The 26,775-nt window shown below is 45.5% G+C and overlaps 1 protein-coding gene across 1 annotated transcript in view; it reads left to right on the forward strand.

The window, feature by feature from the left end:
• The window catches only part of LOC115125974 (homeobox protein cut-like 1), a 230,054-nt gene that overhangs the window by 114,922 nt on the left and 88,357 nt on the right, over positions 1-26,775 (forward strand). Inside the window, exons 4-5 of the mRNA XM_065000585.1 lie at positions 13,059-13,137; positions 21,770-21,907. Of these exons, the coding sequence (XP_064856657.1) occupies positions 13,059-13,137; positions 21,770-21,907 (217 nt within the window). The remainder of the gene's footprint in view (positions 1-13,058; positions 13,138-21,769; positions 21,908-26,775) is intronic.

The raw sequence follows: 26,775 nt of genomic DNA on the forward strand, positions 1-26,775 counted from the left end.
GATGTATTGTAGATAGTCATCTAGGGATGTCTGGACAGTAGATGTAGTGTTTTATAGTCATCTAGGGATGTCTGTACAGTAGATGTAGTGTTTTATAGTCATCTAGGGATGTCTGGACAGTAGATGTAGTGTAGATAGTCATCTAGGGATGTCTGGACAGTAGATGTAGTGTAGATAGTCATCTAGGGATGTCTGGACAGTAGATGTAGTGTTTTATAGTCATCTAGGGATGTCTGGACAGTAGATGTAGTGTAGATAGTCATCTAGGGATGTCTGGACAGTAGATGTAGTGTTTTATAGTCATCTAGGGATGTCTGGACAGTAGATGTAGTGTAGATAATCATCTAGGGATGTCTGGACAGTAGATGTAGTGTTTTATAGTCATCTAGGGATGTCTGTACAGTAGATGTAGTGTAGATAGTCATCTAGGGATGTCTGGACAGTAGATGTAGTGTAGATAGTCATCTAGGGATGTCTGTACAGTAGATGTAGTGTTTTATAGTCATCTAGGGATGTCTGGACAGTAGATGTAGTGTAGATAGTCATCTAGGGATGTCTGTACAGTAGATGTAGTGTTTTATAGTCATCTAGGGATGTCTGTACAGTAGATGTAGTGTAGATAGTCATCTAGGGATGTCTGGACAGTAGATGTAGTGTAGAGATAGTCATCTAGGGATGTCTGGACAGTAGATGTAGTGTTTTATAGTCATCTAGGGATGTCTGTACAGTAGATGTAGTGTTTTATAGTCATCTAGGGATGTCTGGACAGTAGATGTAGTGTTCTATAGTCATCTAGGGATGTCTGGACAGTAGATGTAGGGAGTGTAGATAATCATCTAGGGATGTCTGTACAGTAGATGTAGTGTAGATAGTCATCTAGGGATGTCTGGACAGTAGATGTAGTGTAGATAGTCATCTAGGGATGTCTGGACAGTAGATGTAGTGTAGATAGTCATCTAGGGATGTCTGGACAGTAGATGTAGTGTTTATAGTCATCTAGGGATGTCTGGACAGTAGATGTAGTGTTTTATAGTCATCTAGGGATGTCTGTACAGTAGATGTAGTGTTTTATAGTCATCTAGGGATGTCTGCACAGTAGATGTAGTGTAGATAGTCATCTAGGGATGTCTGGACAGTAGATGTAGTGTTTTATAGTCATCTAGGGATGTCTGGACAGTAGATGTAGTGTAGATAGTCATCTAGGGATGTCTGTACAGTAGATGTAGTGTTTTATAGTCATCTAGGGATGTCTGGACAGTAGATGTAGTGTTTTATAGTCATCTAGGGATGTCTGGACAGTAGATGTAGTGTTTTATAGATAGTCATCTATGGGATGTCTGTCTGTACAGATGTAGTGTTTTATAGTCATCTAGGGATGTCTGGACAGTAGATGTAGTGTAGATAGTCATCTAGGGATGTCTGGACAGTAGATGTAGTGTAGATAGTCATCTAGGGATGTCTGTACAGTAGATGTAGTGTAGAGTTTTATAGTCATCTAGGGATGTCTGGACAGTAGATGTAGTGTAGATAGTCATCTAGGGATGTCTGGACAGTAGATGTAGTGTAGATAGTCATCTAGGGATGTCTGGACAGTAGATGTAGTGTTTATAGTCATCTAGGGATGTCTGGACAGTAGATGTAGTGTTTTATAGTCATCTAGGGATGTCTGTACAGTAGATGTAGTGTTTTATAGTCATCTAGGGATGTCTGTACAGTAGATGTAGTGTTTTATAGTCATCTAGGGATGTCTGTACAGTAGATGTAGTGTAGATAGTCATCTAGGGATGTCTGGACAGTAGATGTAGTGTTTTATAGTCATCTAGGGATGTCTGTACAGTAGATGTAGTGTTTTATAGTCATCTAGGGATGTCTGGACAGTAGATGTAGTGTTTAGATAGTCATCTAGGGATGTCTGGACAGTAGATGTAGTGTAGATAATCATCTAGGGATGTCTGGACAGTAGATGTAGTGTTTTATAGTCATCTAGGGATGTCTGTACAGTAGATGTAGTGTAGATAGTCATCTAGGGATGTCTGGACAGTAGATGTAGTGTAGATAGTCATCTAGGGATGTCTGTACAGTAGATGTAGTGTAGGGATAGTCATCTAGGGATGTCTGGACAGTAGATGTAGTGTTTTATAGTAGATAGTCATCTAGGGATGTCTGGACAGTAGATGTAGTGTTTTATAGTCATCTAGGGATGTCTGTACAGTAGATGTAGTGTTTTATAGTCATCTAGGGATGTCTGGACAGTAGATGTAGTGTAGATAGTCATCTAGGGATGTCTGGACAGTAGATGTAGTGTTTTATAGTCATCTAGGGATGTCTGTACAGTAGATGTAGTGTTTTATAGTCATCTAGGGGTGTCTGGACAGTAGATGTAGTGTTCTATAGTCATCTAGGGGTGTCTGGACAGTAGATGTAGTGTAGATAATCATCTAGGGATGTCTGTACAGTAGATGTAGTGTAGATAGTCATCTAGGGATGTCTGGACAGTAGATGTAGTGTAGATAGTCATCTAGGGATGTCTGGACAGTAGATGTAGTGTAGATAGTCATCTAGGGATGTCTGGACAGTAGATGTAGTGTAGATAGTCATCTAGGGATGTCTGGACAGTAGATGTAGTGTTTTATAGTCATCTAGGGATGTCTGTACAGTAGATGTAGTGTTTTATAGTCATCTAGGGATGTCTGCACAGTAGATGTAGTGTAGATAGTCATCTAGGGATGTCTGGACAGTAGATGTAGTGTTAGATAGTCATCTAGGGATGTCTGGACAGTAGATGTAGTGTAGATAGTCATCTGTAGTGTAGATAGTCATCTAGGGATGTCTGTACAGTAGATGTAGTGTTTTATAGTCATCTAGGGATGTCTGGACAGTAGATGTAGTGTTTTATAGTCATCTAGGGATGTCTGGACAGTAGATGTAGTGTTTATAGTCATCTAGGGATGTCTGGACAGTAGATGTAGTGTTTTATAGTCATCTAGGGATGTCTGGACAGTAGATGTAGTGTAGATAGTCATCTAGGGATGTCTCTGTAGTGTTTTATAGTCATCTAGGGATGTCTGGACAGTAGATGTAGTGTTTTATAGTCATCTAGGGATGTCTGTACAGTAGATGTAGTGTAGATAGTCATCTAGGGATGTCTGGACAGTAGATGTAGTGTTTATAGTCATCTAGGGATGTCTGGACAGTAGATGTAGTGTAGATAGTCATCTAGGGATGTCTGGACAGTAGATGTAGTGTAGATAGTCATCTAGGGATGTCTGGACAGTAGATGAGTGTAGATAGTCATCTAGGGATGTCTGGACAGTAGATGTAGTGTAGATAGTCATCTAGGGATGTCTGGACAGTAGATGTAGTGTTTTATAGTCATCTAGGGATGTCTGTACAGTAGATGTAGTGTAGATAGTCATCTAGGGATGTCTGTACAGTAGATGTAGTGTTTTATAGTCATCTAGGGATGTCTGGACAGTAGATGTAGTGATTTTATAGTCATCTAGGGATGTCTGTACAGTAGATGTAGTGTTTTATAGTCATCTAGGGATGTCTGGACAGTAGATGTAGTGTAGATAGTCATCTAGGGATGTCTCTAGATGTACAGTAGGGATGTAGTGTAGATAGTCATCTAGGGATGTCTGGACAGTAGATGTAGTGTAGATAGTCATCTAGGGATGTCTGGACAGTAGATGTAGTGTTTTATAGTCATCTAGGGATGTCTGTACAGTAGATGTAGTGTTTTATAGTCATCTAGGGATGTCTGGACAGTAGATGTAGTGTAGATAATCATCTAGGGATGTCTGGACAGTAGATGTAGTGTTTTATAGTCATCTAGGGATGTCTGGACAGTAGATGTAGTGTAGATAGTCATCTAGGGATGTCTGTACAGTAGATGTAGTGTTTTATAGTCATCTAGGGATGTCTGGACAGTAGATGTAGTGTTTTATAGTCATCTAGGGATGTCTGGACAGTAGATGTAGTGTAGATAGTCATCTAGGGATGTCTGGACAGTAGATGTAGTGTTTTATAGTCATCTAGGGATGTCTGGACAGTAGATGTAGTGTAGATAGTCATCTAGGGATGTCTGGACAGTAGATGTATAGTCATCTAGGGATGTCTGGACAGTAGATGTAGTGTAGATAGTCATCTAGGGATGTCTAGATACAGTAGATGATGTCTGGACAGTAGAGTGTAGATAGTCATCTAGGGATGTCTGGACAGTAGATGTAGTGTAGATAGTCATCTAGGGATGTCTGGACAGTAGATGTAGTAGGGATTTTATAGTCATCTAGGGATGTCTGGACAGTAGATGTAGTGTAGATAGTCATCTAGGGATGTCTGGACAGTAGATGTAGTGTTTTATAGTCATCTAGGGATGTCTGGACAGTAGATGTAGTCATCTAGGGTGTCTGTACAGTAGATAGTCATCTATGTCTGGGGATGTTTTATAGTCTGGACAGTAGATGTAGTGTTTTATAGTCATCTAGGGATGTCTGGACAGTAGATGTAGTGTTTTATAGTCATCTAGGGATGTCTGTACAGTAGATGTAGTGTTTTATAGTCATCTAGGGATGTCTGGACAGTAGATGTAGTGTAGATAGTCATCTAGGGATGTCTGGACAGTAGATGTAGTGTAGATAGTCATCTAGGGATGTCTGTACAGTAGATGTAGTGTAGATAGTCATCTAGGGATGTCTGGACAGTAGATGTAGTGTAGATAGTCATCTAGGGATGTCTGTACAGTAGATGTAGTGTTTTATAGTCATCTAGGGATGTCTGTACAGTAGATGTAGTGTAGATAGTCATCTAGGGATGTCTGGACAGTAGATGTAGTGTAGATAGTCATCTAGGGATGTCTGGACAGTAGATGTAGTGTTTTATAGTCATCTAGGGATGTCTGTACAGTAGATGTAGTGTTTTATAGTCATCTAGGGGTGTCTGGACAGTAGATGTAGTGTTCTATAGTCATCTAGGGGTGTCTGGACAGTAGATGTAGTGTAGATAATCATCTAGGGATGTCTGTACAGTAGATGTAGTGTAGATAGTCATCTAGGGATGTCTGGACAGTAGATGTAGTGTAGATAGTCATCTAGGGATGTCTGGACAGTAGATGTAGTGTAGATAGTCATCTAGGGATGTCTGGACAGTAGATGTAGTGTAGATAGTCATCTAGGGATGTCTGGACAGTAGATGTAGTGTTTTATAGTCATCTAGGGATGTCTGTACAGTAGATGTAGTGTTTTATAGTCATCTAGGGATGTCTGCACAGTAGATGTAGTGTAGATAATCATCTAGGGATGTCTGGACAGTAGATGTAGTGTTTTATAGTCATCTAGGGATGTCTGGACAGTAGATGTAGTGTAGATAGTCATCTAGGGATGTCTGTACAGTAGATGTAGTGTTTTATAGTCATATAGGGATGTCTGGACAGTAGATGTAGTGTTTTATAGTCATCTAGGGATGTCTGGACAGTAGATGTAGTGTAGATAGTCATCTAGGGATGTCTGGACAGTAGATGTAGTGTTTTATAGTCATCTAGGGATGTCTGGACAGTAGATGTAGTGTAGATAGTCATCTAGGGATGTCTGGACAGTAGATGTAGTGTAGATAGTCATCTAGGGATGTCTGTACAGTAGATGTAGTGTAGATAGTCATCTAGGGATGTCTGGACAGTAGATGTAGTGTAGATAGTCATCTAGGGATGTCTGGACAGTAGATGTAGTGTAGATAGTCATCTAGGGATGTCTGGACAGTAGATGTAGTGTAGATAGTCATCTAGGGATGTCTGGACAGTAGATGTAGTGTAGATAGTCATCTAGGGATGTCTGTACAGTAGATGTAGTGTTTTATAGTCATCTAGGGATGTCTGTACAGTAGATGTAGTGTAGATAGTCATCTAGGGATGTCTGTACAGTAGATGTAGTGTAGATAGTCATCTAGGGATGTCTGGACAGTAGATGTAGTGTTTTATAGTCATCTAGGGATGTCTGTACAGTAGATGTAGTGTTTTATAGTCATCTAGGGATGTCTGGACAGTAGATGTAGTGTAGATAGTCATCTAGGGATGTCTGGACAGTAGATGTAGTGTAGATAGTCATCTAGGGATGTCTGGACAGTAGATGTAGTGTAGATAGTCATCTAGGGATGTCTGGACAGTAGATGTAGTGTTTTATAGTCATCTAGGGATGTCTGTACAGTAGATGTAGTGTTTTATAGTCATCTAGGGATGTCTGGACAGTAGATGTAGTGTAGATAATCATCTAGGGATGTCTGGACAGTAGATGTAGTGTTTTATAGTCATCTAGGGATGTCTGGACAGTAGATGTAGTGTAGATAGTCATCTAGGGATGTCTGTACAGTAGATGTAGTGTTTTATAGTCATCTAGGGATGTCTGGACAGTAGATGTAGTGTTTTATAGTCATCTAGGGATGTCTGGACAGTAGATGTAGTGTAGATAGTCATCTAGGGATGTCTGGACAGTAGATGTAGTGTTTTATAGTCATCTAGGGATGTCTGGACAGTAGATGTAGTGTAGATAGTCATCTAGGGATGTCTGGACAGTAGATGTAGTGTAGATAGTCATCTAGGGATGTCTGGACAGTAGATGTAGTGTAGATAGTCATCTAGGGATGTCTGGACAGTAGATGTAGTGTAGATAGTCATCTAGGGATGTCTGGACAGTAGATGTAGTGTTTTATAGTCATCTAGGGATGTCTGGACAGTAGATGTAGTGTAGATAGTCATCTAGGGATGTCTGGACAGTAGATGTAGTGTTTTATAGTCATCTAGGGATGTCTGGACAGTAGATGTAGTGTAGATAGTCATCTAGGGATGTCTGAACAGTAGATGTAGTGTTTTATAGTCATCTAGGGATGTCTGGACAGTAGATGTAGTGTTTTATAGTAATCTAGGGATGTCTGTACAGTAGATGTAGTGTTTTATAGTCATCTAGGGATGTCTGGACAGTAGATGTAGTGTAGATAGTCATCTAGGGATGTCTGGACAGTAGATGTAGTGTTTTATAGTCATCTAGGGATGTCTGGACAGTAGATGTAGTGTTTTATAGTCATCTAGGGGTGTCTGTACAGTAGATGTAGTGTAGATAGTCATCTAGGGATGTCTGTACAGTAGATGTAGTGTAGATAGTCATCTAGGGATGTCTCTACAGTAGATGTAGTGTTTTATAGTCATCTAGGGATGTCTGTACAGTAGATGTAGTGTTTTATAGTCATCTAGGGATGTCTGGACAGTAGATGTAGTGTAGATAGTCATCTAGGGATGTCTGGACAGTAGATGTAGTGTTTTATAGTCATCTAGGGATGTCTGTACAGTAGATGTAGTGTAGATAGTCATCTAGGGATGTCTGTACAGTAGATGTAGTGTTTTATAGTCATCTAGGGATGTCTGGACAGTAGATGTAGTGTTTTATAGTCATCTAGGGATGTCTGTACAGTAGATGTAGTGTAGATAGTCATCTAGGGATGTCTGTACAGTAGATGTAGTGTTTTATAGTCATCTAGGGATGTCTGGACAGTAGATGTAGTGTTTTATAGTCATCTAGGGATGTCTGTACAGTAGATGTAGTGTTTTATAGTCATCTAGGGATGTCTGTACAGTAGATGTAGTGTAGATAGTCATCTAGGGATGTCTGGACAGTAGATGTAGTGTAGATAGTCATCTAGGGGTGTCTGTACAGTAGATGTAGTGTTTTATAGTCATCTAGGGGTGTCTGGACAGTAGTGTAGATAGTCATCTAGGGATGTCTGGACAGTAGATGTAGTGTAGATAGTCATCTAGGGATGTCTGGACAGTAGATGTAGTGTAGATAGTCATCTAGGGATGTCTGGACAGTAGATGTAGTGTTTTATAGTCATCTAGGGATGTCTGGACAGTAGATGTAGTGTTTTATAGTATGGGGTATTGTGATGTCATTATGGGGTATTGTGATGTCATTATAGGGTATTGTGATGTCATTATGGGGTATTGTGATGTCATTATGGGCTATTGTGTGCAGAATGATGAGAGGGGAAAAAAATCTATTTTAGAATAAGGCTGTAATGTAACAAAATGTGGAAAAAGTCAAGGAGTTTGAATACTTTCCGGAGGCACGAATAGACTGACTTTCAGTTGAGGGTAGTTCATTATCTCTCTCTGTGTGAGGTAATATGCTAATAGTCTCTGTACTATTTTTGAGTGGTTTGTGGTTGAGACTAGCAGAAATATACTGGAGGAGTCTGTCTGGGTGGACTTGTGGTTCTGGTCTAGCCCGTTTTATAATACTAGGGTGTTTATTGAATCCGTTTATAACCCTGACGTGTGTATTGAACCCGTTTGTAACCCTGGGGGGGGGTATATTGAACCCGTTTGTAACCCTGGGGGGGTGTATTGAACCGTATGACCCTGGGGGGGTGTATATTGAACCCGTTTGTAACCCTGGGGGGTGTATTGAACCGTATGACCCCGGGGTATATATTGAACCCGTTTGTAAACCTGGGGGTGTATTGAACCGTATGACCCTGGGGGGGTGTATTGAACCCGTGTATGACCCTGGCGGGGTGTATTGAACCGTATGACCCTGGGGGGGTGTATTGAACCCGTGTATGACCCTGGGGGTGTATTGAACCGTATGACCCTGGGGGTGTATTGAACCGTATGACCCTGGGGGGGTGTATTGAACCCGTGTATGACCCTGGGGGGGGTGTATATTGAACCCGTTTGTAACCCTGGGGGCTGTATTGAACCGTATGACCCTGGGGGCTGTATTGAACCGTATGACCCTGGGGGGTGTATTGAACCCGTGTATGACCCTGGGGGTGTATTGAACCGTATGACCCTGGGGGCTGTATTGAACCCTGGGGGGGGGGGGGGGGGGTTCAAGGCTAGGGCAACAGTAGGTACTCAGACCTGTATTCAAGGCTAGGGCAACAGTAGGTACTCAGACCTGTATTCAAGGCTAGGGCAGCAGTAGGTACTCAGACCTGTATTCAAGGTTAGGGCAGCAGTAGGTACTCAGACCTGTATTCAAGGCTAGGGCAACAGTAGGTACTCAGACCTGTATTCAAGGCTAGGGCAACAGTAGGTACTCAGACCTGTATCCAAGGCTAGGTCAGTAGTAGGTACTCAGACCTGTATTCTAGTCTAGGGCAGCATTGTTAGTGGTGGCAAGGACAGACCAACCCTGAATAGGCTCGGGCTCACATCTCGCTGTGTGTTGGGGAGGTGGAGAGAGATGGCATCAGCCCGCTCAGCGACAGATGTTTTGCGGCAACCAAAAAGCAGCTGTATAAATACAATTTGGGGAGCTTTATTTTGTTCCCATAGGAGCAGAGAGTCTGTATTGCCATGTTTACAGTGGCATGGAATCACTTCTAGCAGCCACTTGGCTGATAATATGAGGAATGAGGACTTTATAGTGTAATATTCTTATTTGTTCTTTCTCAATAAAAGTTCTGAGGGTTTGGAAGGAGAAGCTGTATACTGCTTATTTAATGAGAAAGTTATTGAGAGAGACAGTGTTATGGAGAGAGAGAGAGAGAGAGACAGACCGTGTTATGGAGAGAGAGAATGAGAGAGAGTGTTATGGAGAGAAAGAGAGAGAGAGAGAGAGAGGCAGTGTTATGGAGAGAGAGAGAGAGAGAGAGAGGCAGTGTTATGGAGAGAGAGAGAGAGAGAGAGAGAGAGAGGCAGTGTTATGGAGAGAGAGAGAGAGAGAGGCAGTGTTATAGAGAGAGATATATGTGCTGGGGAGGGGCTTAGTATATGTGCTGGGGAGGGGTGGGGCTTAGTATATGTGCTGGGGAGGGGCTTAGTATATGTGCTGGGGAGAGGCTTAGTATATGTGCGAGGGAGGGGCTTAGTATATGTGCGGGGGAGGGGCTTAGTATATGTGCTGGGGAGGGGCTTACTATATGTGCTGGGGAGGGGTGGGGCTTAGTATATGTGCTGGGGAGGGGAGGGGCTTAGTATATGTGCTGGGGAGGGACTTAGTATATGTGCTGGGGAGGGACTTAGTATATGTGCTGGGGAGAGACTTAGTATATGTGCTGGGGAGGGGTGGGGCTTAATATATGTGCTGGAGAGGGACTTAGTATATGTGATGAGGAGGGGCTTAGTATATGTGCTGGGGAGGGGCTTAGTATATGTGCTGGGGAGGGGCTTAGTATATGTGCTGGGGAGGGGCTTAGTATATGTGCTGGGGAGGGGCTTAGTATATGTGCGGGGGAGGGGCTTAGTATATGTGCTGGGGAGGGGCTTAGTATATGTGCTGGGGAGGGCTGGGGCTTAGTATTTGTGCTGAGGAGGGGTGGGGCTTAGTATATGTGCTGGGGAGGGGTGGGGCTTAGTATATGTGCTGGGAAGGGGTGGGACTTAGTATATGTGCTGGGGAGGGCTGGGACTTAGTATATGTGCTGGGGAGGGGTGGGACTTAGTATATGTGCTGGGGAGGGGTGGGGTTTAGTATATGTGCTGGGGAGGGGTTGGGCTTAGTATATGTGCTGGGGAGGGGTGGGACTTAGTATATGTGCTGGGGAGGGGTTGGGCTTAGTATATGTGCTGGGGAGGGTGGGACTTAGTATATGTGCTGAGGAGGGGTGGGGCTTAGTATATGTGCTGGGGAGGCGTGGGACTTAGTATATGTGCTGGGGAGGGGTGGGGTTTAGTATATGTGCTGGGGAGGGGTTGGGTTTACTATATGTGCTGGGGAGGGGTGGGACTTAGTATATGTGCTGGGTAGGGGTGGGACTTAGTATATGTGCTGGGGAGGGGTTGGGCTTAGTATATGTGCTGGGGAGGGGTGGGGCTTAGTATATGTGCTGGGGAGGGGTGGGACTTAGTATATGTGCTGGGGAGGGGTTGGGCTTACTATATGTGCTGGGGAGGGGTGGGACTTAGTATATGTGCTGGGGAGGGTGGGACTTAGTATATGTGCTGAGGAGGGGTGGGGCTTAGTATATGTGCTGAGGAGGGGTGGGACTTAGTATATGTGCTGGGGAAGGGTGGGGCTTAGTATATGTGCTGGGGAGGGTGGGGCTTAGTATATGTGCTGGGGAGGGGTGGGGCTTAGTATATGTGCTGAGGAGGGGTGGGGCTTAGTATATGTGCTGAGGAGGGGTGGGACTTAGTATATGTGCTGGGGAGGGTGGGGCTTAGTATATGTGCTGAGAGGGTGGGACTTAGTATATGTGCTGGGGAGGGGTGTGACTTAGTATATGTGCTGGGGAGGGTGGGGCTTAGTATATGTGATGGGGAGGGGTGGGGCTTAGTATATGTGCTGAGGAGGGGTGGGACTTAGTATATGTGCTGGGGAGGGTGGGACTTAGTATATGTGCTGAGGAGGGGTGGGGCTTAGTATATGTGCTGAGGAGGGGTGGGGCTTAGTATATGTGCTGAGGAGGGCTGGGACTTAGTATATGTGCTGGGGAGGGTGGGACTTAGTATATGTGCTGGGGAGGGCCGGGGCTTAGTATATGTGCTGGGGAGGGGTGGGACTTAGTATATGTGCTGGGGAGGGGTGGGGCTTAGTATATGTGCTGGGGAGGGGTGGGGCTTAGTATATGTGCTGGGGAGGGGTGGGACTTAGTATATGTGCTGGGGAGGGGTGGGGCTTAGTATATGTGCTGAGGAGGGGTGGGACTTAGTATATGTGCTGGGGAGGGTGGGACATAGTATATGTGCTGAGGAGGGTGGGGCTTAGTATATGTGCTGAGGAGGGGTGGGGCTTAGTATATGTGCTGGGGAGGGGTGGGGCTTAGTATATGTGCTGAGGAGGGGTGGGGCTTAGTATATGTGCTGAGGAGGGGTGGGGCTTAGTATATGTGCTGGGGAGGTGGGACTTAGTATATGTGCTGGGGAGGGGTTGGGCTTACTATATGTGCTGGGGAGGGTGGGACTTAGTATATGTGCTGGGGAGGGGTGGGACTTAGTATATGTGCTGAGGAGGGGTGGGGCTTAGTATATGTGCTGAGGAGGGGTGGGACTTAGTATATGTGCTGGGGAAGGGTGGGGCTTAGTATATGTGCTGGGGAGGGTGGGGCTTAGTATATGTGCTGGGGAGGGGTGGGGCTTAGTATATGTGCTGAGGAGGGGTGGGGCTTAGTATATGTGCTGAGGAGGGGTGGGACTTAGTATATGTGCTGGGGAGGGGTGGGGCTTAGTATATGTGCTAGGGAGGGGTGGGACTTAGTATATGTGCTGAGGAGGGGTGGGGCTTAGTATATGTGCTGGGGAGGGGTGGGGCTTAGTATATGTGCTGAGGAGGGTGGGGCTTAGTGTATGTGCTGAGGAGGGGTGGGGCTTAGTATATGTGCTGAGGAGGGCTGGGACTTAGTATATGTGCTGGGGAGGGCTGGGGCTTAGTATATGTGCTGGGGAGGGGTGGGACTTAGTATATGTGCTGGGGAGGGGTGGGGCTTAGTATATGTGCTGGGGCTGGTCTTAATGCCACCCATTTCAGTAATGTCTCTGATGACATTCGTGTCATGATTCTTACGTTAATGGCTGCATTGCTGCATTACAAAATGGATCCAACGTATCTCCCTGGGTGAGCCCTGAATACACGTCTGTATCTATCAACCCTAAGCCAGCTGTGTCTATCAACCCTAAGCCAGCTGTATCTATCAACCCTAAGACAGCTGTGTCTATCAACCCTAAGCCAGCTGTGTCTATCAACCCTAAGCCAGCTGTGTCTATCAACCCTAAGCCAGCTGTGTCTATCAACCCTAAGCCAGCTGTGTCTATCAACCCTAAGCCAGCTGTGTCTATCAACCCTAAGCCAGCTGTGTCTATCAACCCTAAGCCAGCTGTGTGTGGCTGTGGGAAGCTGTTAACTGATGTCAGTACGGTTTTTACCCGGCACTGAAATGGTCAACAGCAGAAAGACTTCCTTCATCGGAGGAACAGCTGAACAGAACATAGTGTGTGTGTGGAATGGTTTAGCAGAACTACTGCTCGTTATTAGAGATCAGTGTTTACACACAAGGTACACAGAAAGACATAGACACTCTGACAGCCAATAACACGGTCTGTTTTTACTGAATTATTCCTCTCCTCCTTTCAGATCGATGCCTTGAGCAAAAGAAGTAAAGAAGCAGAAGGTTCCTTCTTGAACGTCTACAAGACATTAATAGATGTCCCAGGTAAGAGATGGAGATAGATGTCCCAGGTAAGAGAGGAGAGGAGATAGATGTCCCAGGTAAGAGATGGAGATAGATGTCCCAGGTAAGAGAGGAGAGGAGATAGATGTCCCAGGTAAGAGGAGGAGATAGATGTCCCAGGTAAGAGATGGAGATAGATGTCCCAGGTAAGAGAGGAGAGGAGATAGATGTCCCAGGTAAGAGAGGAGAGGAGATAGATGTCCCAGGTAAGAGATGGAGATAGATGTCCCAGGTAAGAGAGGAGAGGAGATAGATGTCCCAGGTAAGAGAGGAGAGGAGATGTCCCAGGTAAGAGAGGAGAGGAGATAGATGTCCCAGGTAAGAGAGGAGAGGAGATAGATGTCCCAGGTAAGAGAGGAGAGGAGATAGATGTCCCAGGTAAGAGAGGAGAGGAGATAGATGTCCCAGGTAAGAGAGGAGAGGAGATAGATGTCCCAGGTAAGAGAGGAGAGGAGATAGATGTCCCAGGTAAGAGAGCAGAGGAGATAGATGTCCCAGGTAAGAGAGGAGAGGAGATAGATGTCCCGGGTAAGAGAGGAGAGGAGATAGATGTCCCGGGTAAGAGAGGAGAGGAGATAGATGTCCCGGGTAAGAGAGGAGAGGAGATAGATGTCCCGGGTAAGAGAGGAGAGGCGATAGATGTCCCGGGTAAGAGAGGAGAGGCGATAGATGTCCCGGGTAAGAGAGGAGAGGAGATAGATGTCCCGGGTAAGAGAGGAGAGGAGATAGATGTCCCTGGTAAGAGAGGAGAGGAGATAGATGTCCCTGGTAAGAGAGGAGAGGAGATAGATGTCCCTGGTAAGAGAGGAGAGGAGATATATGTCCCTGGTAAGAGAGGAGAGGAGATAGATGTCCCTGGTAAGAGAGGAGAGGAGATAGATGTCCCTGGTAAGAGAGGAGAGGAGATAGATGTCCCGGGTAAGAGAGGAGAGGAGATAGATGTCCCGGGTAAGAGAGGAGAGGAGATAGATGTCCCAGGTAAGAGAGGAGAGGAGATAGATGTCCCGGGTAAGAGAGGAGAGGAGAGGAGAGGAGATGTCCCAGGTAAGAGAGTAGAGGAGATAGATGTCCCAGGTAAGAGAGGAGAGGAGACACCTGAAACCCGACCTCTTTAAGGAATACCTAGGATAGGATAAAGTAATCCTTCTCACCCCCCTTAAAAGATTTAGATGCACTATTGTAAAGTGGCTGTTCCACTGGATGTCATAAGGTGAATGCACCAATTTGTAAGTCGCTCTGGATAAGAGCGTCTGCTAAATGACTTAAATGTAATGTAAATGAGATAGATGTCCCAGGTAAGAGAGGAGAGGAGATAGATGTCCCGGGTAAGAGAGGAGAGGAGATAGATGTCCCTGGTAAGAGAGGAGAGGAGATAGATGTCCCAGGTAAGACATGAATAGATCCACCACCAGTTTAAACTGTAGAGATTGAGCCGTGTTACTTCCTCCCACCATACTTATTTTCCACCATAATTTGCAAATAAATTCATAAAAAATCCTACAATGTGATTTTCTGGGAAAAAAATTAATTATTTTGTCTGTCATAGTTGAAGTGTACCTATGATGAAAACTACAGGCCTCTCATCTCTTTAAGTGGGAGAACTTGCACAATTGGTGGCTGACTAAATACTTTTTTGCCCCACTGTATATAACCATAGTGTAGATCTATATAACCATAATGTAGATCTATATAACCATAGTATAGATATATATAACCATAGTATAGATCTATATAACCACAGTATAGATCTATATAACCACAGTGTAGATCTATATAACCATAGTGTAGATCTATATAACCATAGTATAGATCTATATAACCATAGCGTAGATCTATATAACCATAGCGTAGATCTATATAACCATAGCGTAGATCTATATAACCATAGTGTAGATCTATATAGCCATAGTGTAGATCTATATAACCATAGTGTAGATCTATATAGCCATAGCGTAGATCTATATAACCATAGCGTAGATCTATATAACCATAGCGTAGATCTATATAACCATAGCGTAGATCTATATAACCATAGTGTAGATCTATATAACCATAGTATAGATCTATATAACCATAGCGTAGATCTATATAACCATAGCGTAGATCTATATAACCATAGTGTAGATCTATATAGCCATAGTGTAGATCTATATAACCATAGCATAGATCTATATAACCATAGTATAGATCTATATAACCATAGTATAGATCTATATAACCATAGTGTAGATCTATATAACCATAGTATAGATCTATATAACCATAGCGTAGATCTATATAACCATAGTGTAGATCTATATAGCCATAGTGTAGATCTATATAACCATAGCGTAGATCTATATAACCATAGCGTAGATCTATATAACCATAGTGTAGATCTATATAACCATAGTGTAGATCTATATAGCCATAGCGTAGATCTATATAACCATAGTGTAGATCTATATAACCATAGTGTAGATCTATATAGCCATAGTGTAGATCTATATAACCATAGTGTAGATATATATAACCATAGTGTAGATCTATATAACCATAGTGTAGATCTATATAGCCATAGTGTAGATCTATATAACCATAGTGTAGATCTATATAACCATAGTGTAGATATATATAACCATAGTGTAGATCTATATAACCATAGTATAGATCTATATAGCCATAGTATAGATCTATATAACCACAGTATAGATCTATATAACCATAGTATAGATATATAATGGCTTGCGGAAGTATTCACCCCCCTTGGCATTTTTCTATTTTGTTGCCTTACAACCTGGAATTAAAATAGATTTTTTGAGGGGTTTGAATCATTTGATTTACACAACTACCACTTTGAAGATGCTAAATATTTGAACTTGAGGGTGCATAACTATCCCCCCCCCAAAGTCAATACTTGGTAGATCCACCTTTTGCAGCAATTACAGCTGCAAGTCTCTTGGGGTATGTCTCTATAAGCTTGGCACATCTAGTCACTGTGATTTTTGACCATTCTTCAAGGCAAAACCGCTCCAGCTCCTTCAAGTTGGATGGGTTCCGCTGGTGTACAGCGATCTTTAAGTCATACCACAGATTCTCAATTGGATCGAGGTCTTGGCTTTGACTAGGCCACATCAAGACTTTTGAATATTTCCCCTTAAACCCTTCAAGTGTTGCTTTAGCAGTATGCTTAGGGTCATTGTCCTGCTGGAAGGTGAACCTCCGCCCCAGTCTCAAATCTCTAGTATTTAGCACCATCCATCATTCCTCCAATTCTGACCAGTTTCCCAGTCCCTGCTGATGAAAATCATCCCCACAGCATGATGCTGCCACCACCATGCTTCACTGGATGGATTTCTCTGGTGATGGGAGGTGTTGCGTTTGTGCCAGACATAGCGTTTTCCTTAATGGCCAAAAAGCTCGATTTGAGTCTCATCTGACCAGAGTACCTTCTTCCATATGTTTGGGGAGTCTCCCACAGTACCTTCTTCCATATGTTTGGGGAATCTCCCACAGTACCTTCTTCCATATGTTTGGGGAGTCTCCCACAGTACCTTCTTCCATATGTTTGGGGAGTCTCCCACAGTACCTTCTTCCATATGTTTGGGGAGTCTCCCACAGTACCTTCTTCCATATGTTTGGGGAGTTTCCCACAGTACCTTCTTCCATATGTTGGGGGAGTCTCCCACAGTACCTTCTTCCATATGTTTGGGGAGTCTCCCACAGTACCTTCTTCCATATGTTTGGGGAGTCTCCCACAGTACCTTCTCCCATATGTTTGGGGAGTCTCCCACAGTACCTTCTTCCATATGTTTGGGGAGTCTCCCACAGTACATTCTTCCATATGTTTGGGGAGTCTCCCACAGTACCTTCTTCCATATGTTTAGGGAGTCTCCCACAGTACCTTCTTCCATATGTGTGGGGAGTCTCCCACAGTACCTTCTTCCATATGTTTGGGGAGTCTCCCACAGTACCTTCTTCCATATGTTTGGGGAGTCTCCCACAGTACCTTCTTCCATATGTTTGGGGAGTCTCCCACAGTACCTTCTTCCATATGTTTGGGGAGTCTCCCACAGTACCTTCTTCCATATGTTTGGGGAGTCTCCCACAGTACCTTCTTCCATATGTTTGGGAGTCTCCCACAGTACCTTCTTCCATATGTTTGGGGAGTCTCCCACAGTACCTTCTTCCATATGTTTGGGGAGTCTCCCACAGTACCTTCTCCCATATGTTTGGGGAGTCTCCCACAGTACCTTCTTCCATATGTTTGGGGAGTCTCCCACAGTACATTCTTCCATATGTTTGGGGAGTCTCCCACAGTACCTTCTTCCATATGTTTAGGGAGTCTCCCACAGTACCTTCTTCCATATGTTTGGGAGTCTCCCACAGTACCTTCTTCCATATGTTTGGGAGTCTCCCACAGTACCTTCTTCCATATGTTTGGGAGTCTCCCACAGTACCTTCTTCCATATGTTTGGGAGTCTCCCACAGTACCTTCTTCCATATGTTTGGGGAGTCTCCCACAGTACCTTCTTCCATATGTTTGGGAGTCTCCCACAGTACCTTCTTCCATATGTTTGGGGAGTCTCCCACAGTACCTTCTTCCATATGTTTGGGGAGTCTCCCACAGTACCTTCTTCCATATGTTTGGGGAGTCTCCCACAGTAACTTCTTCCATATGTTTGGGGAGTCTCCCACAGTACCTTCTTCCATATGTTTGGGGAGTCTCCCACAGTACCTTCTTCCATATGTTTGGGGAGTCTCCCACAGTACCTTCTTCCATATGTTTGGGAGTCTCCCACAGTACCTTCTTCCATATGTTTGGAGAGTCTCCCACAGTACCTTCTTCCATATGTTGGGGGAGTCTCCCACAGTACCTTCTCCCATATGTTTGGGGAGTCTCCCACAGTACCTTCTTCCATATGTTTGGGGAGTCTCCCACAGTACCTTCTTCCATATGTTTGGGGAGTCTCCCACAGTACCTTCTTCCATATGTTTGGGGAGTCTCCCACAGTACCTTCTTCCATATGTTTGGAGAGTCTCCCACAGTACCTTCTTCCATATGTTGGGGGAGTCTCCCACAGTACCTTCTCCCATATGTTTGGGGAGTCTCCCACAGTACCTTCTTCCATATGTTTGGGGAGTCTCCCACAGTACCTTCTTCCATATGTTTGGGGAGTCTCCCACATGCCGTTTGGCGAACACTGAATGTGTTTGCTTATTTTTCTCTTTAAATAATGTCTTTTTTCTGGCCACTCTTCCATAAAGCCAAGCTCTGTGGAGCGTATGACTTAAAGTGGTCCTATGGACAGATACTCCAATCTCCGCTGTGGAGCTTTGCAGCTCCTTCAGGTTTATATTTGGTCTCTTTGTTGCTTCTCTGATTAATGCCCTCCTTGCCTGGTCTGTGAGTTTTGTTGGGCAGCCCTCTCTTGGCAGGTTTGTTGTTCTTTCCATATTCTTTCCATTTTTAAATAATGGATTTAATGGTGCTCCATGGGATGTTCAACGTTTCTGATCCTTTTTTATAACCCAACCCTGATCTTTACTTCTCCACAACTTTGTCCCTGACCTGTTTGGAGAGCTCCTTGGTCTTCATGGTGCCGCTTTCTTGGTGGTGCCCCTTGCTTAGTAGTGTTGCAGACTCTGGGGCCTTTCAGAATAGGTGTGTATATACTGAGATAATGTGATAGATCATGTGATAGATCATCTGACACTTAGATTGCACACAGGTGGACTTTATTTAACTAATTATGTTATTTATTTAAATGTTTACTACTTTCCTTCCATCTATAGCATGTCTTAATTAATAGTATGCAGTTTGTTCGGCTTTGATGCCTCATGATTGAGTATTGCTCTGTTCAGGTAGACTGTGATTTTGCTGTGATCTGATAGGTCAGTGTGAACGTTCTGAGAGACTCGGGGTTGAGGTCAGTGATTAAAATATTCTCCAGTACTGTTGCCAAGGGATGAGCTGTAAGTGTACCTACCGTATTGGTCCCCTCGAAGCCGACCATTGACCATGTCTCTCTCTCTCTCTCTCTCTCTTCTCTGTCTCTCTCTCTCTCTCTCTCTCTTCTCTCTCTCTCTCTCTCTCTCTCTCTCTCTCTCTCTCTCTTCTCTCTCTCTCTCTCTCTCTCTCTCTCTCTCTCTCTGTCTCTCTCTGTCTCTCTCTCTCTCTCTCTGTCTCTCTCTGTCTCTCTCTCTCTCTTCTCTGTCTCTCTCTCTCTCTCTCTCTCTTCTCTGTCTCTCTCTCTCTCTTCTCTGTCTCTCTCTCCCTCTTTTCTTTGTCTCTCTCTCTGAGAGACTCAGGGTTGAGGTCAGTGATTAAAGTGTACCTACCTTATTAGTCAACTCGAAGCCGACCATTGACCATGTCTCTCTCTCTCTATCTCTCTGAGAGACTCAGGGTTGAGGTCAGTGATTAAAGTATACCTACCTTATTGGTCCCATCGAAGCCGACCATTGACCATGTACAGACCCAGCGTGTGACAGAGCTGCAGGAGTTTTTGTTGTAGTTGTGTCTACGGGGGCATATTGGGGAGGGAATGCTGTCACCTCCAGGTAGGTGTTTGTCCCCTTGTGTGCTGAGAGAGTCGGGTTCTTGTCCAGTTCTGGCATTTAAGTCGCCACAGACTAGTACTTCCTGAGTCTAGAAATGATTGATCTCCCTCTCCAGGATGGAGAGGCTGTCTTCATTAAAGTATATAATATAAACTCAGCAAAAAAAGAAACGTCCCCTTTTCAGGATCCTGTCTCTCAAAGATCATTCGTAAAAATCCAAATAACTTCACAGATCTTCATTGTAAAGGGTTTAAACACTGTTTCCCATGCTTGTTCAATGAACCATAAACAATTAATGAACATTCACCTGTCGTTAAGACGGTTTAACAGCTTACAGACGGTAGGCAATTTAGGTCACAGTTATGAAAACTTAGGACACTAAAGAGGCCTTTCTACTGACACTGAAAAACACCAAAAGAAAGATGCCCAGGGTCCCTGCTCAACTGCGTGAACGTGCCTTAGGCATGCTGCAAGGAGGCATGAGGACTGTAGATGTGGCCGGGGCAATAAATGTCAATGTCCGACCTGTGAGACGCCTAAGACAGCACTACAGGGAGACAGGACGGACAGGTGAACCCCCCCCCTTTGTTCAGGGACACATTATTCCATTTATGGGGAACTTGTTCAGTTTATGTCTCAGTTGTTGAATCTTGTTATGTTCATAGAAATATTTACACATGTTAAAGTTTGCTGAAAATGAACACAGTTGACAGTGAGAGGACGTTTCTTTTTCTTGCTTAGTTTAGATAGCACACAAGGACATCTTTCTCCATTCAAAATATTGTCTAATTTATTTCTAACCAAATGTAAAATATTTATCTTTTGACTAATTTAATGGAGTGAGTTAGGTCTGTTCTATATATTAGCATACCCAGACAACTACTGGGTCCATCTCCTCTATACCACCCACCTGGTAGTTTGGTGGATGGGACTACCAGCTCTCTGTAACCTAGAGGACAACTACTGGGTCTGTTTCCTCTATACCCTGTTTCACACCTGGTAGTGTGGTGGATGGGACTACCAGCTCTCTGTAACCTAGAGGGCAACCAGTGGGTCCGTCTCCTCTATACCAAATGTCTGTATTTCCGATTTCTTTGGTGAAGTCTGGGTTCCTGCTCTTTAGTCCGAAAGCAGATGACCTCTGACCTTGTACAGTATATCTCTGCTGTTTCTCCTCAACAGGACCAATTAGCCACTCCTCAGCTAGACTCCCCACGCTAGCTAGCTCCCTCTGTCTCTCTCTGTGTGTGTAACGTAGTGTGTGTGTGTGTGTAACGTAGTGTGTGTGTATGTGTAACGTAGTGTGTGTGTGTAAGATAGTGTGTGTGTGTGTGTGTGTGTGTGTGTGTGTGTGTGTGTGTGTGTGTGTGTGTGTGTGTGTGTGTGTGTAACGTAGTGTGTGTGTGTGTAACGTAGTGTGTGTGTGTGTAACGTAGTGTGTGTGTAACGTAGTGTGTGTGTGTGTAACGTAGTGTGTGTGTGTGTAACGTAGTGTGTGTGTGTGTAACGTAGTGTGTGTGTATGTGTAACGTAGTGTGTGTGTGTAACGTTGTGTGTGTGTGTGTGTGTGTGTGTGTGTGTGTGTGTGTGTGTGTGTGTGTGTGTGTGTGTAAAGTAGTGTGTGTGTAATGTAGTGTGTGTGTGTGTATGTGTAACGTAGTGTGTGTATGTGTAACGTAGTGTGTGTGTGTGTAACGTAGTGTGTGTGTGTGTAACGTAGTGTGTGTGTGTAACGTAGTGTGTGTGTAACGTAGTGTGTGTGTGTGTGTGTAACATAGTGTGTGTGTAACGTTGTGTGTGTGTGTGTGTGTGTGTAACGTAGTGTGTGTGTGTGTGTAACGTAGTGTGTGTGTGTGTGTAACGTAGTGTGTGTGTGTGTGTAACATAGTGTGTGTGTGTGTGTAACGTAGTGTGTGTGTGTGTGTGTAACATAGTGTGTGTGTAACGTTGTGTGTGTAACGTAGTGTGTATGTGTAACGTTGTGTGTGTGTAACGTAGTGTGTGTGCGTGTGTAACATAGTGTGTGTGTAACGTAGTGTGTGTGTAACGTTGTGTGTGTGTGTTTTCTCAGACCCCGTCCCTGTGCTGGAGTTGGGTCAGCAGTTACAGCTGAAGCTCCAGCGGATGCACGACATCGAGACAGAGAACCTCAAACTCAGAGAGACTCTAGAGGACTACAACAAAGAGTTTACTGAGGTCAAGAACCAGGGTGAGACACACACACTCTCACACACACACACACACACACACACTAATAAAATGGAGCGAGAAAAGGGTTTATCTGGTCAGAGAAAGCGGTGTGTCATGGAATATTCTCTATATATACTCTGGACACACTGAAGGATCCGGATGGAGGGAGAGAGATGGAGGGAGGGAGGGATGGAGGGAGAGATGGAGGGAGGGAGGGAGGGAGGGAGAGATGGAGGGAGGGAGGGAGGGAGGGAGAGATGGAGGGAGGGAGGGAGGGAGGGAGAGATGGAGGGAGGGAGGAAGGGAGGGAGGAAGGGATGGAGGGAGGGATGGATGAAGGAGGAGAGGGAGGGAGGGAGGGAGAGATGGAGGGAGGGAGGGAGGGAGGAAGGGATGGAGGAAGAAGGGAGGAGATGGAGGGATGGAGGAAGGAAGGGAGGGAGGGAGGGAGGGAGGGGAGGAGGAAGGGAGGGAGGAGGGAGGGAGGGAGGGAGGAAGGGAGGGAGGGATGGAGGAAGGAAGGAGGGAGGGAGGGAGGGAGGAGGGAGGGAGATGGAGGGATGGAGGAAGGAAGGGAGGGAGGGAGGGATGGAGGAAGGAAGGGAGGGAGGAAGGGAGGGAGGGATGAAGGAAGGGATGGAGATGGAGGAAGGAGGGAGGGAGATGGAGGAAGGGAGGGAGGGATGGAGGAAGTGAGGGAGGGAGGGAGGGAGGGGGAGGGATAGATGAAGGGATGAGAGGGAGGGAGGGAGATGGATGAAGGGATGAGAGGGAGGGAGGGAGATGGCGGGAGGGATGGAGGAAGGGGGAGGGATGGAGGAAGGAAGGAAGGGAGGGATGGAGGGAGGGAGATGGAGGGATGCTCAGAGTGAGTGAATTGGAACAGCTCAGAGTGAGTGAATTGGAACAGCTCAGAGTGAGTGAATTGGAACAGCTCAGAGTGAGTGAATTGGAACAGCTCAGCGTGAGAGACTCAGCGTGAGTGAATTGGAACCGCTCAGAGTGAGAGACTCAGCGTGAGTGAATTGGAACAGCTCAGCGTGAGAGAGTCATCATGAGTGAATTGGAACAGCTCAGCGTGAGTGATTTGGAACAGCTCAGCGTGAGAGACTCAGCGTGAGTGAATTGGAACAGCTCAGCGTGAGTGAATTGGAACAGCTCAGCGTGAGTGAATTGGAACAGCTCAGCGTGAGTGAATTGGAACAGCTCAGCGTGAGTGAATTGGAACAGCTCAGAGTGAGTGAATTGGAACAGCTCAGAGTGAGTGAATTGGAACAGCTCAGAGTGAGTGAATTGGAACAGCTCAGCGTGAGTGAATTGGAACAGCTCAGAGTGAGTGAATTAGAACAGCTCGGCGTGAGTGAATTGGAACAGCTCAGCGTGAGTGAATTGGAACAGCTCAGCATGAGTGATTTGGAACAGCTCAGCGTGAGAGACTCAGCGTGAGTGAATTGGAACAGCTCAGAGTGAGACTCAGCGTGAGTGGAACAGCTCAGCGTGAGTGAATTGGAACAGCTCAGAGTGAGTGAATTGGAACAGCTCAGCGTGAGAGACTCAGCGCGAGTGAATTGGAACAGCTCAGCGTGAGTGAATTGGAACAGCTCAGAGTGAGTGAATTGGAACAGCTCAGAGTGAGTGAATTGGAACAGCTCAGAGTGAGTGAATTGGAACAGCTCAGCGTGAGTGAATTGGAACAGCTCAGAGTGAGTGAATTAGAACAGCTCGGCGTGAGTGAATTGGAACAGCTCAGCGTGAGTGAATTGGAACAGCTCAGAGTGAGAGAATTGGAACAGCTCAGCGTGAGTGAGTTGGAACAGCTCAGCTTGAGGGAATTGTAACAGCTCAGCGTGAGAGACTCAGCGTGAGTGAATTGGAACAGCTCAGCGTGAGAGACTCAGCGTGAGTGAATTGGAACAGCTCAGAGTGAGTGAATTGGAACAGCTCAGAGTGAGTGAATTGGAACAGCTCAGAGTGAGTGAATTGGAACAGCTCAGCGTGAGTGAATTAGAACAGCTCAGTGTGAGAGACTCAGCGTGAGTGAATTGGAACAGCTCAGCGTGAGTGAATTGGAACAGCTCAGCGTGAGTGAATTGGAACAGCTCAGAGTGAGTGAATTGGAACAGCTCAGCGTGAGAGACTCAGCGTGAGTGAATTGGAACAGCTCAGCGTGAGAGACTCAGCGTGAGTGAATTGGAACAGCTCAGCGTGAGTGAATTGGAACAGCTCAGCGTGAGTGAATTGGAACAGCTCAGCGTGAGTGAATTGGAACAGCTCAGCGTGAGTGAATTGGAACAGCTCAGCATGAGTGATTTGGAACAGCTCAGCGTGAGAGACTCAGCGTGAGTGAATTGGAACAGCTCAGAGTGAGGGAATTGGAACAGCTCAGCGTGAGTGAATTGGAACAGCTCAGAGTGAGTGAATTGGAACAGCTCAGCGTGAGAGACTCAGCGCGAGTGAATTGGAACAGCTCAGCGTGAGTGAATTGGAACAGCTCAGAGTGAGTGAATTGGAACAGCTCAGAGTGAGTGAATTGGAACAGCTCAGAGTGAGTGAATTGGAACAGCTCAGAGTGAGTGAATTGGAACAGCTCAGCGTGAGTGAATTGGAACAGCTCAGAGTGAGTGAATTAGAACAGCTCGGCGTGAGTGAATTGGAACAGCTCAGCGTGAGTGAATTGGAACAGCTCAGAGTGAGAGAATTGGAACAGCTCAGCGTGAGTGAGTTGGAACAGCTCAGCTTGAGGGAATTGTAACAGCTCAGCGTGAGAGACTCAGCGTGAGTGAATTGGAACAGCTCAGCGTGAGAGACTCAGCGTGAGTGAATTGGAACAGCTCAGAGTGAGTGAATTGGAACAGCTCAGAGTGAGTGAATTGGAACAGCTCAGAGTGAGTGAATTGGAACAGCTCAGCGTGAGTGAATTAGAACAGCTCAGTGTGAGAGACTCAGCGTGAGTGAATTGGAACAGCTCAGCGTGAGTGAATTGGAACAGCTCAGCGTGAGTGAATTGGAACAGCTCAGAGTGAGTGAATTGGAACAGCTCAGAGTGAGTGAATTGGAACAGCTCAGCGTGAGTGGTGGAACAGCTCAGCGTGAGTAGGTGGAACAGCTCAGCGTGAGTGAATTGGAACAGCTCAGAGTGAGTGAATTAGAACAGCTCGGCGTGAGTGAATTGGAACAGCTCGGCGTGAGTGAATTGGAACAGCTCAGCGTGAGTGAATTGGAACAGCTCAGAGTGAGAGAATTGGAACAGCTCAGCGTGAGTGAGTTGGAACAGCTCAGCGTGAGTGAGATGGAACAGCTCAGCGTGAGAGACTCAGCGTGAGTGAATTGTAACAGCTCAGCGTGAGAGACTCAGCGTGAGTGAATTGGAACAGCTCAGAGTGAGTGAATTGGAACAGCTCAGAGTGAGGGAATTGGAACAGCTCAGCGTGAGTGAATTGGAACAGCTCAGCGTGAGTGAATTGGAACAGCTCAGCGTGAGAGACTCAGCGTGAGTGAATTGGAACAGCTCAGAGTGAGAGACTCAGCGTGAGGGAATTGGAACAGCTCAGCGTGAGTGAATTGGAACAGCTCAGCGTGAGAGACTCAGCGTGAGTGAATTGGAACAGCTCAGCGTGAGTGAATTGGAACAGCTCAGTGTGAGAGACTCAGCGTGAGTGAATTGGAACAGCTCAGAGTGAGTGAATTGGAACAGCTCAGCGTGAGAGACTCAGCGTGAGTGAATTGGAACAGCTCAGAGTGAGAGACTCAGCGTGAGGGAATTGGAACAGCTCAGCGTGAGTGAATTGGAACAGCTCAGAGTGAGTGAATTGGAACAGCTCAGAGTGAGTGAATTGGAACAGCTCAGAGTGAGTGAATTGGAACAGCTCAGCGTGAGTGAATTGGAACAGCTCAGCGTGAGTGAATTGGAACAGCTCAGAGTGAGTGAATTAGAACAGCTCGGCGTGAGTGAATTGGAACAGCTCGGCGTGAGTGAATTGGAACAGCTCAGCGTGAGTGAATTGGAACAGCTCAGAGTGAGAGAATTGGAACAGCTCAGCGTGAGTGAGTTGGAACAGCTCAGCGTGAGTGAGTTGGAACAGCTCAGCGTGAGAGACTCAGCGTGAGTGAATTGTAACAGCTCAGCGTGAGAGACTCAGCGTGAGTGAATTGGAACAGCTCAGAGTGAGTGAATTGGAACAGCTCAGAGTGAGGGAATTGGAACAGCTCAGCGTGAGTGAATTGGAACAGCTCAGCGTGAGTGAATTGGAACAGCTCAGCGTGAGAGACTCAGCGTGAGTGAATTGGAACAGCTCAGAGTGAGAGACTCAGCGTGAGTGAATTGGAACAGCTCAGCGTGAGAGACTCAGTATCGTGAGGAATTGGAACAGCTCAGCGTGAGTGTATCTACTAGGAATTGGAACAGCTCAGCGTGAGAGACTCAGCGTGAGTGAATTGGAACAGCTCAGCGTGAGTGAATTGGAACAGCTCAGAATGTGAGGAGACTCAGCGTGAGTGGTGGAACAGCTACAGAGTGAGTGAATTGGAACAGCTCAGCGTGAGAGAATACAGACTCAGCGTGAGTGAATTGGAACAGCTCAGAGTGAGAGACTCAGCGTGAGGGAATTGGAACAGCTCAGCGTGAGTGAATTGGAACAGCTCAGCGTGAGAGACTCAGCGTGAGTGAATTGGAACAGCTCAGCGTGAGAGACTCAGCGTGAGTGAATTGGAACAGCTCAGAGTGAGAGACTCAGCGTGAGGGAATTGGAACAGCTCAGCGTGAGTGAATTGGAACAGCTCAGCGTGAGAGACTCAGCGTGAGTGAATTGGAACAGCTCAGAGTGAGTGAATTGGAACAGCTCAGCGTGAGAGACTCAGCGTGAGTGAATTGGAACAGCTCAGCGTGAG

Source organism: Oncorhynchus nerka, linkage group LG14 (genome assembly GCF_034236695.1).
Source record: "Oncorhynchus nerka isolate Pitt River linkage group LG14, Oner_Uvic_2.0, whole genome shotgun sequence".
In the NCBI taxonomy this organism is placed as follows: domain Eukaryota; kingdom Metazoa; phylum Chordata; class Actinopteri; order Salmoniformes; family Salmonidae; genus Oncorhynchus; species Oncorhynchus nerka.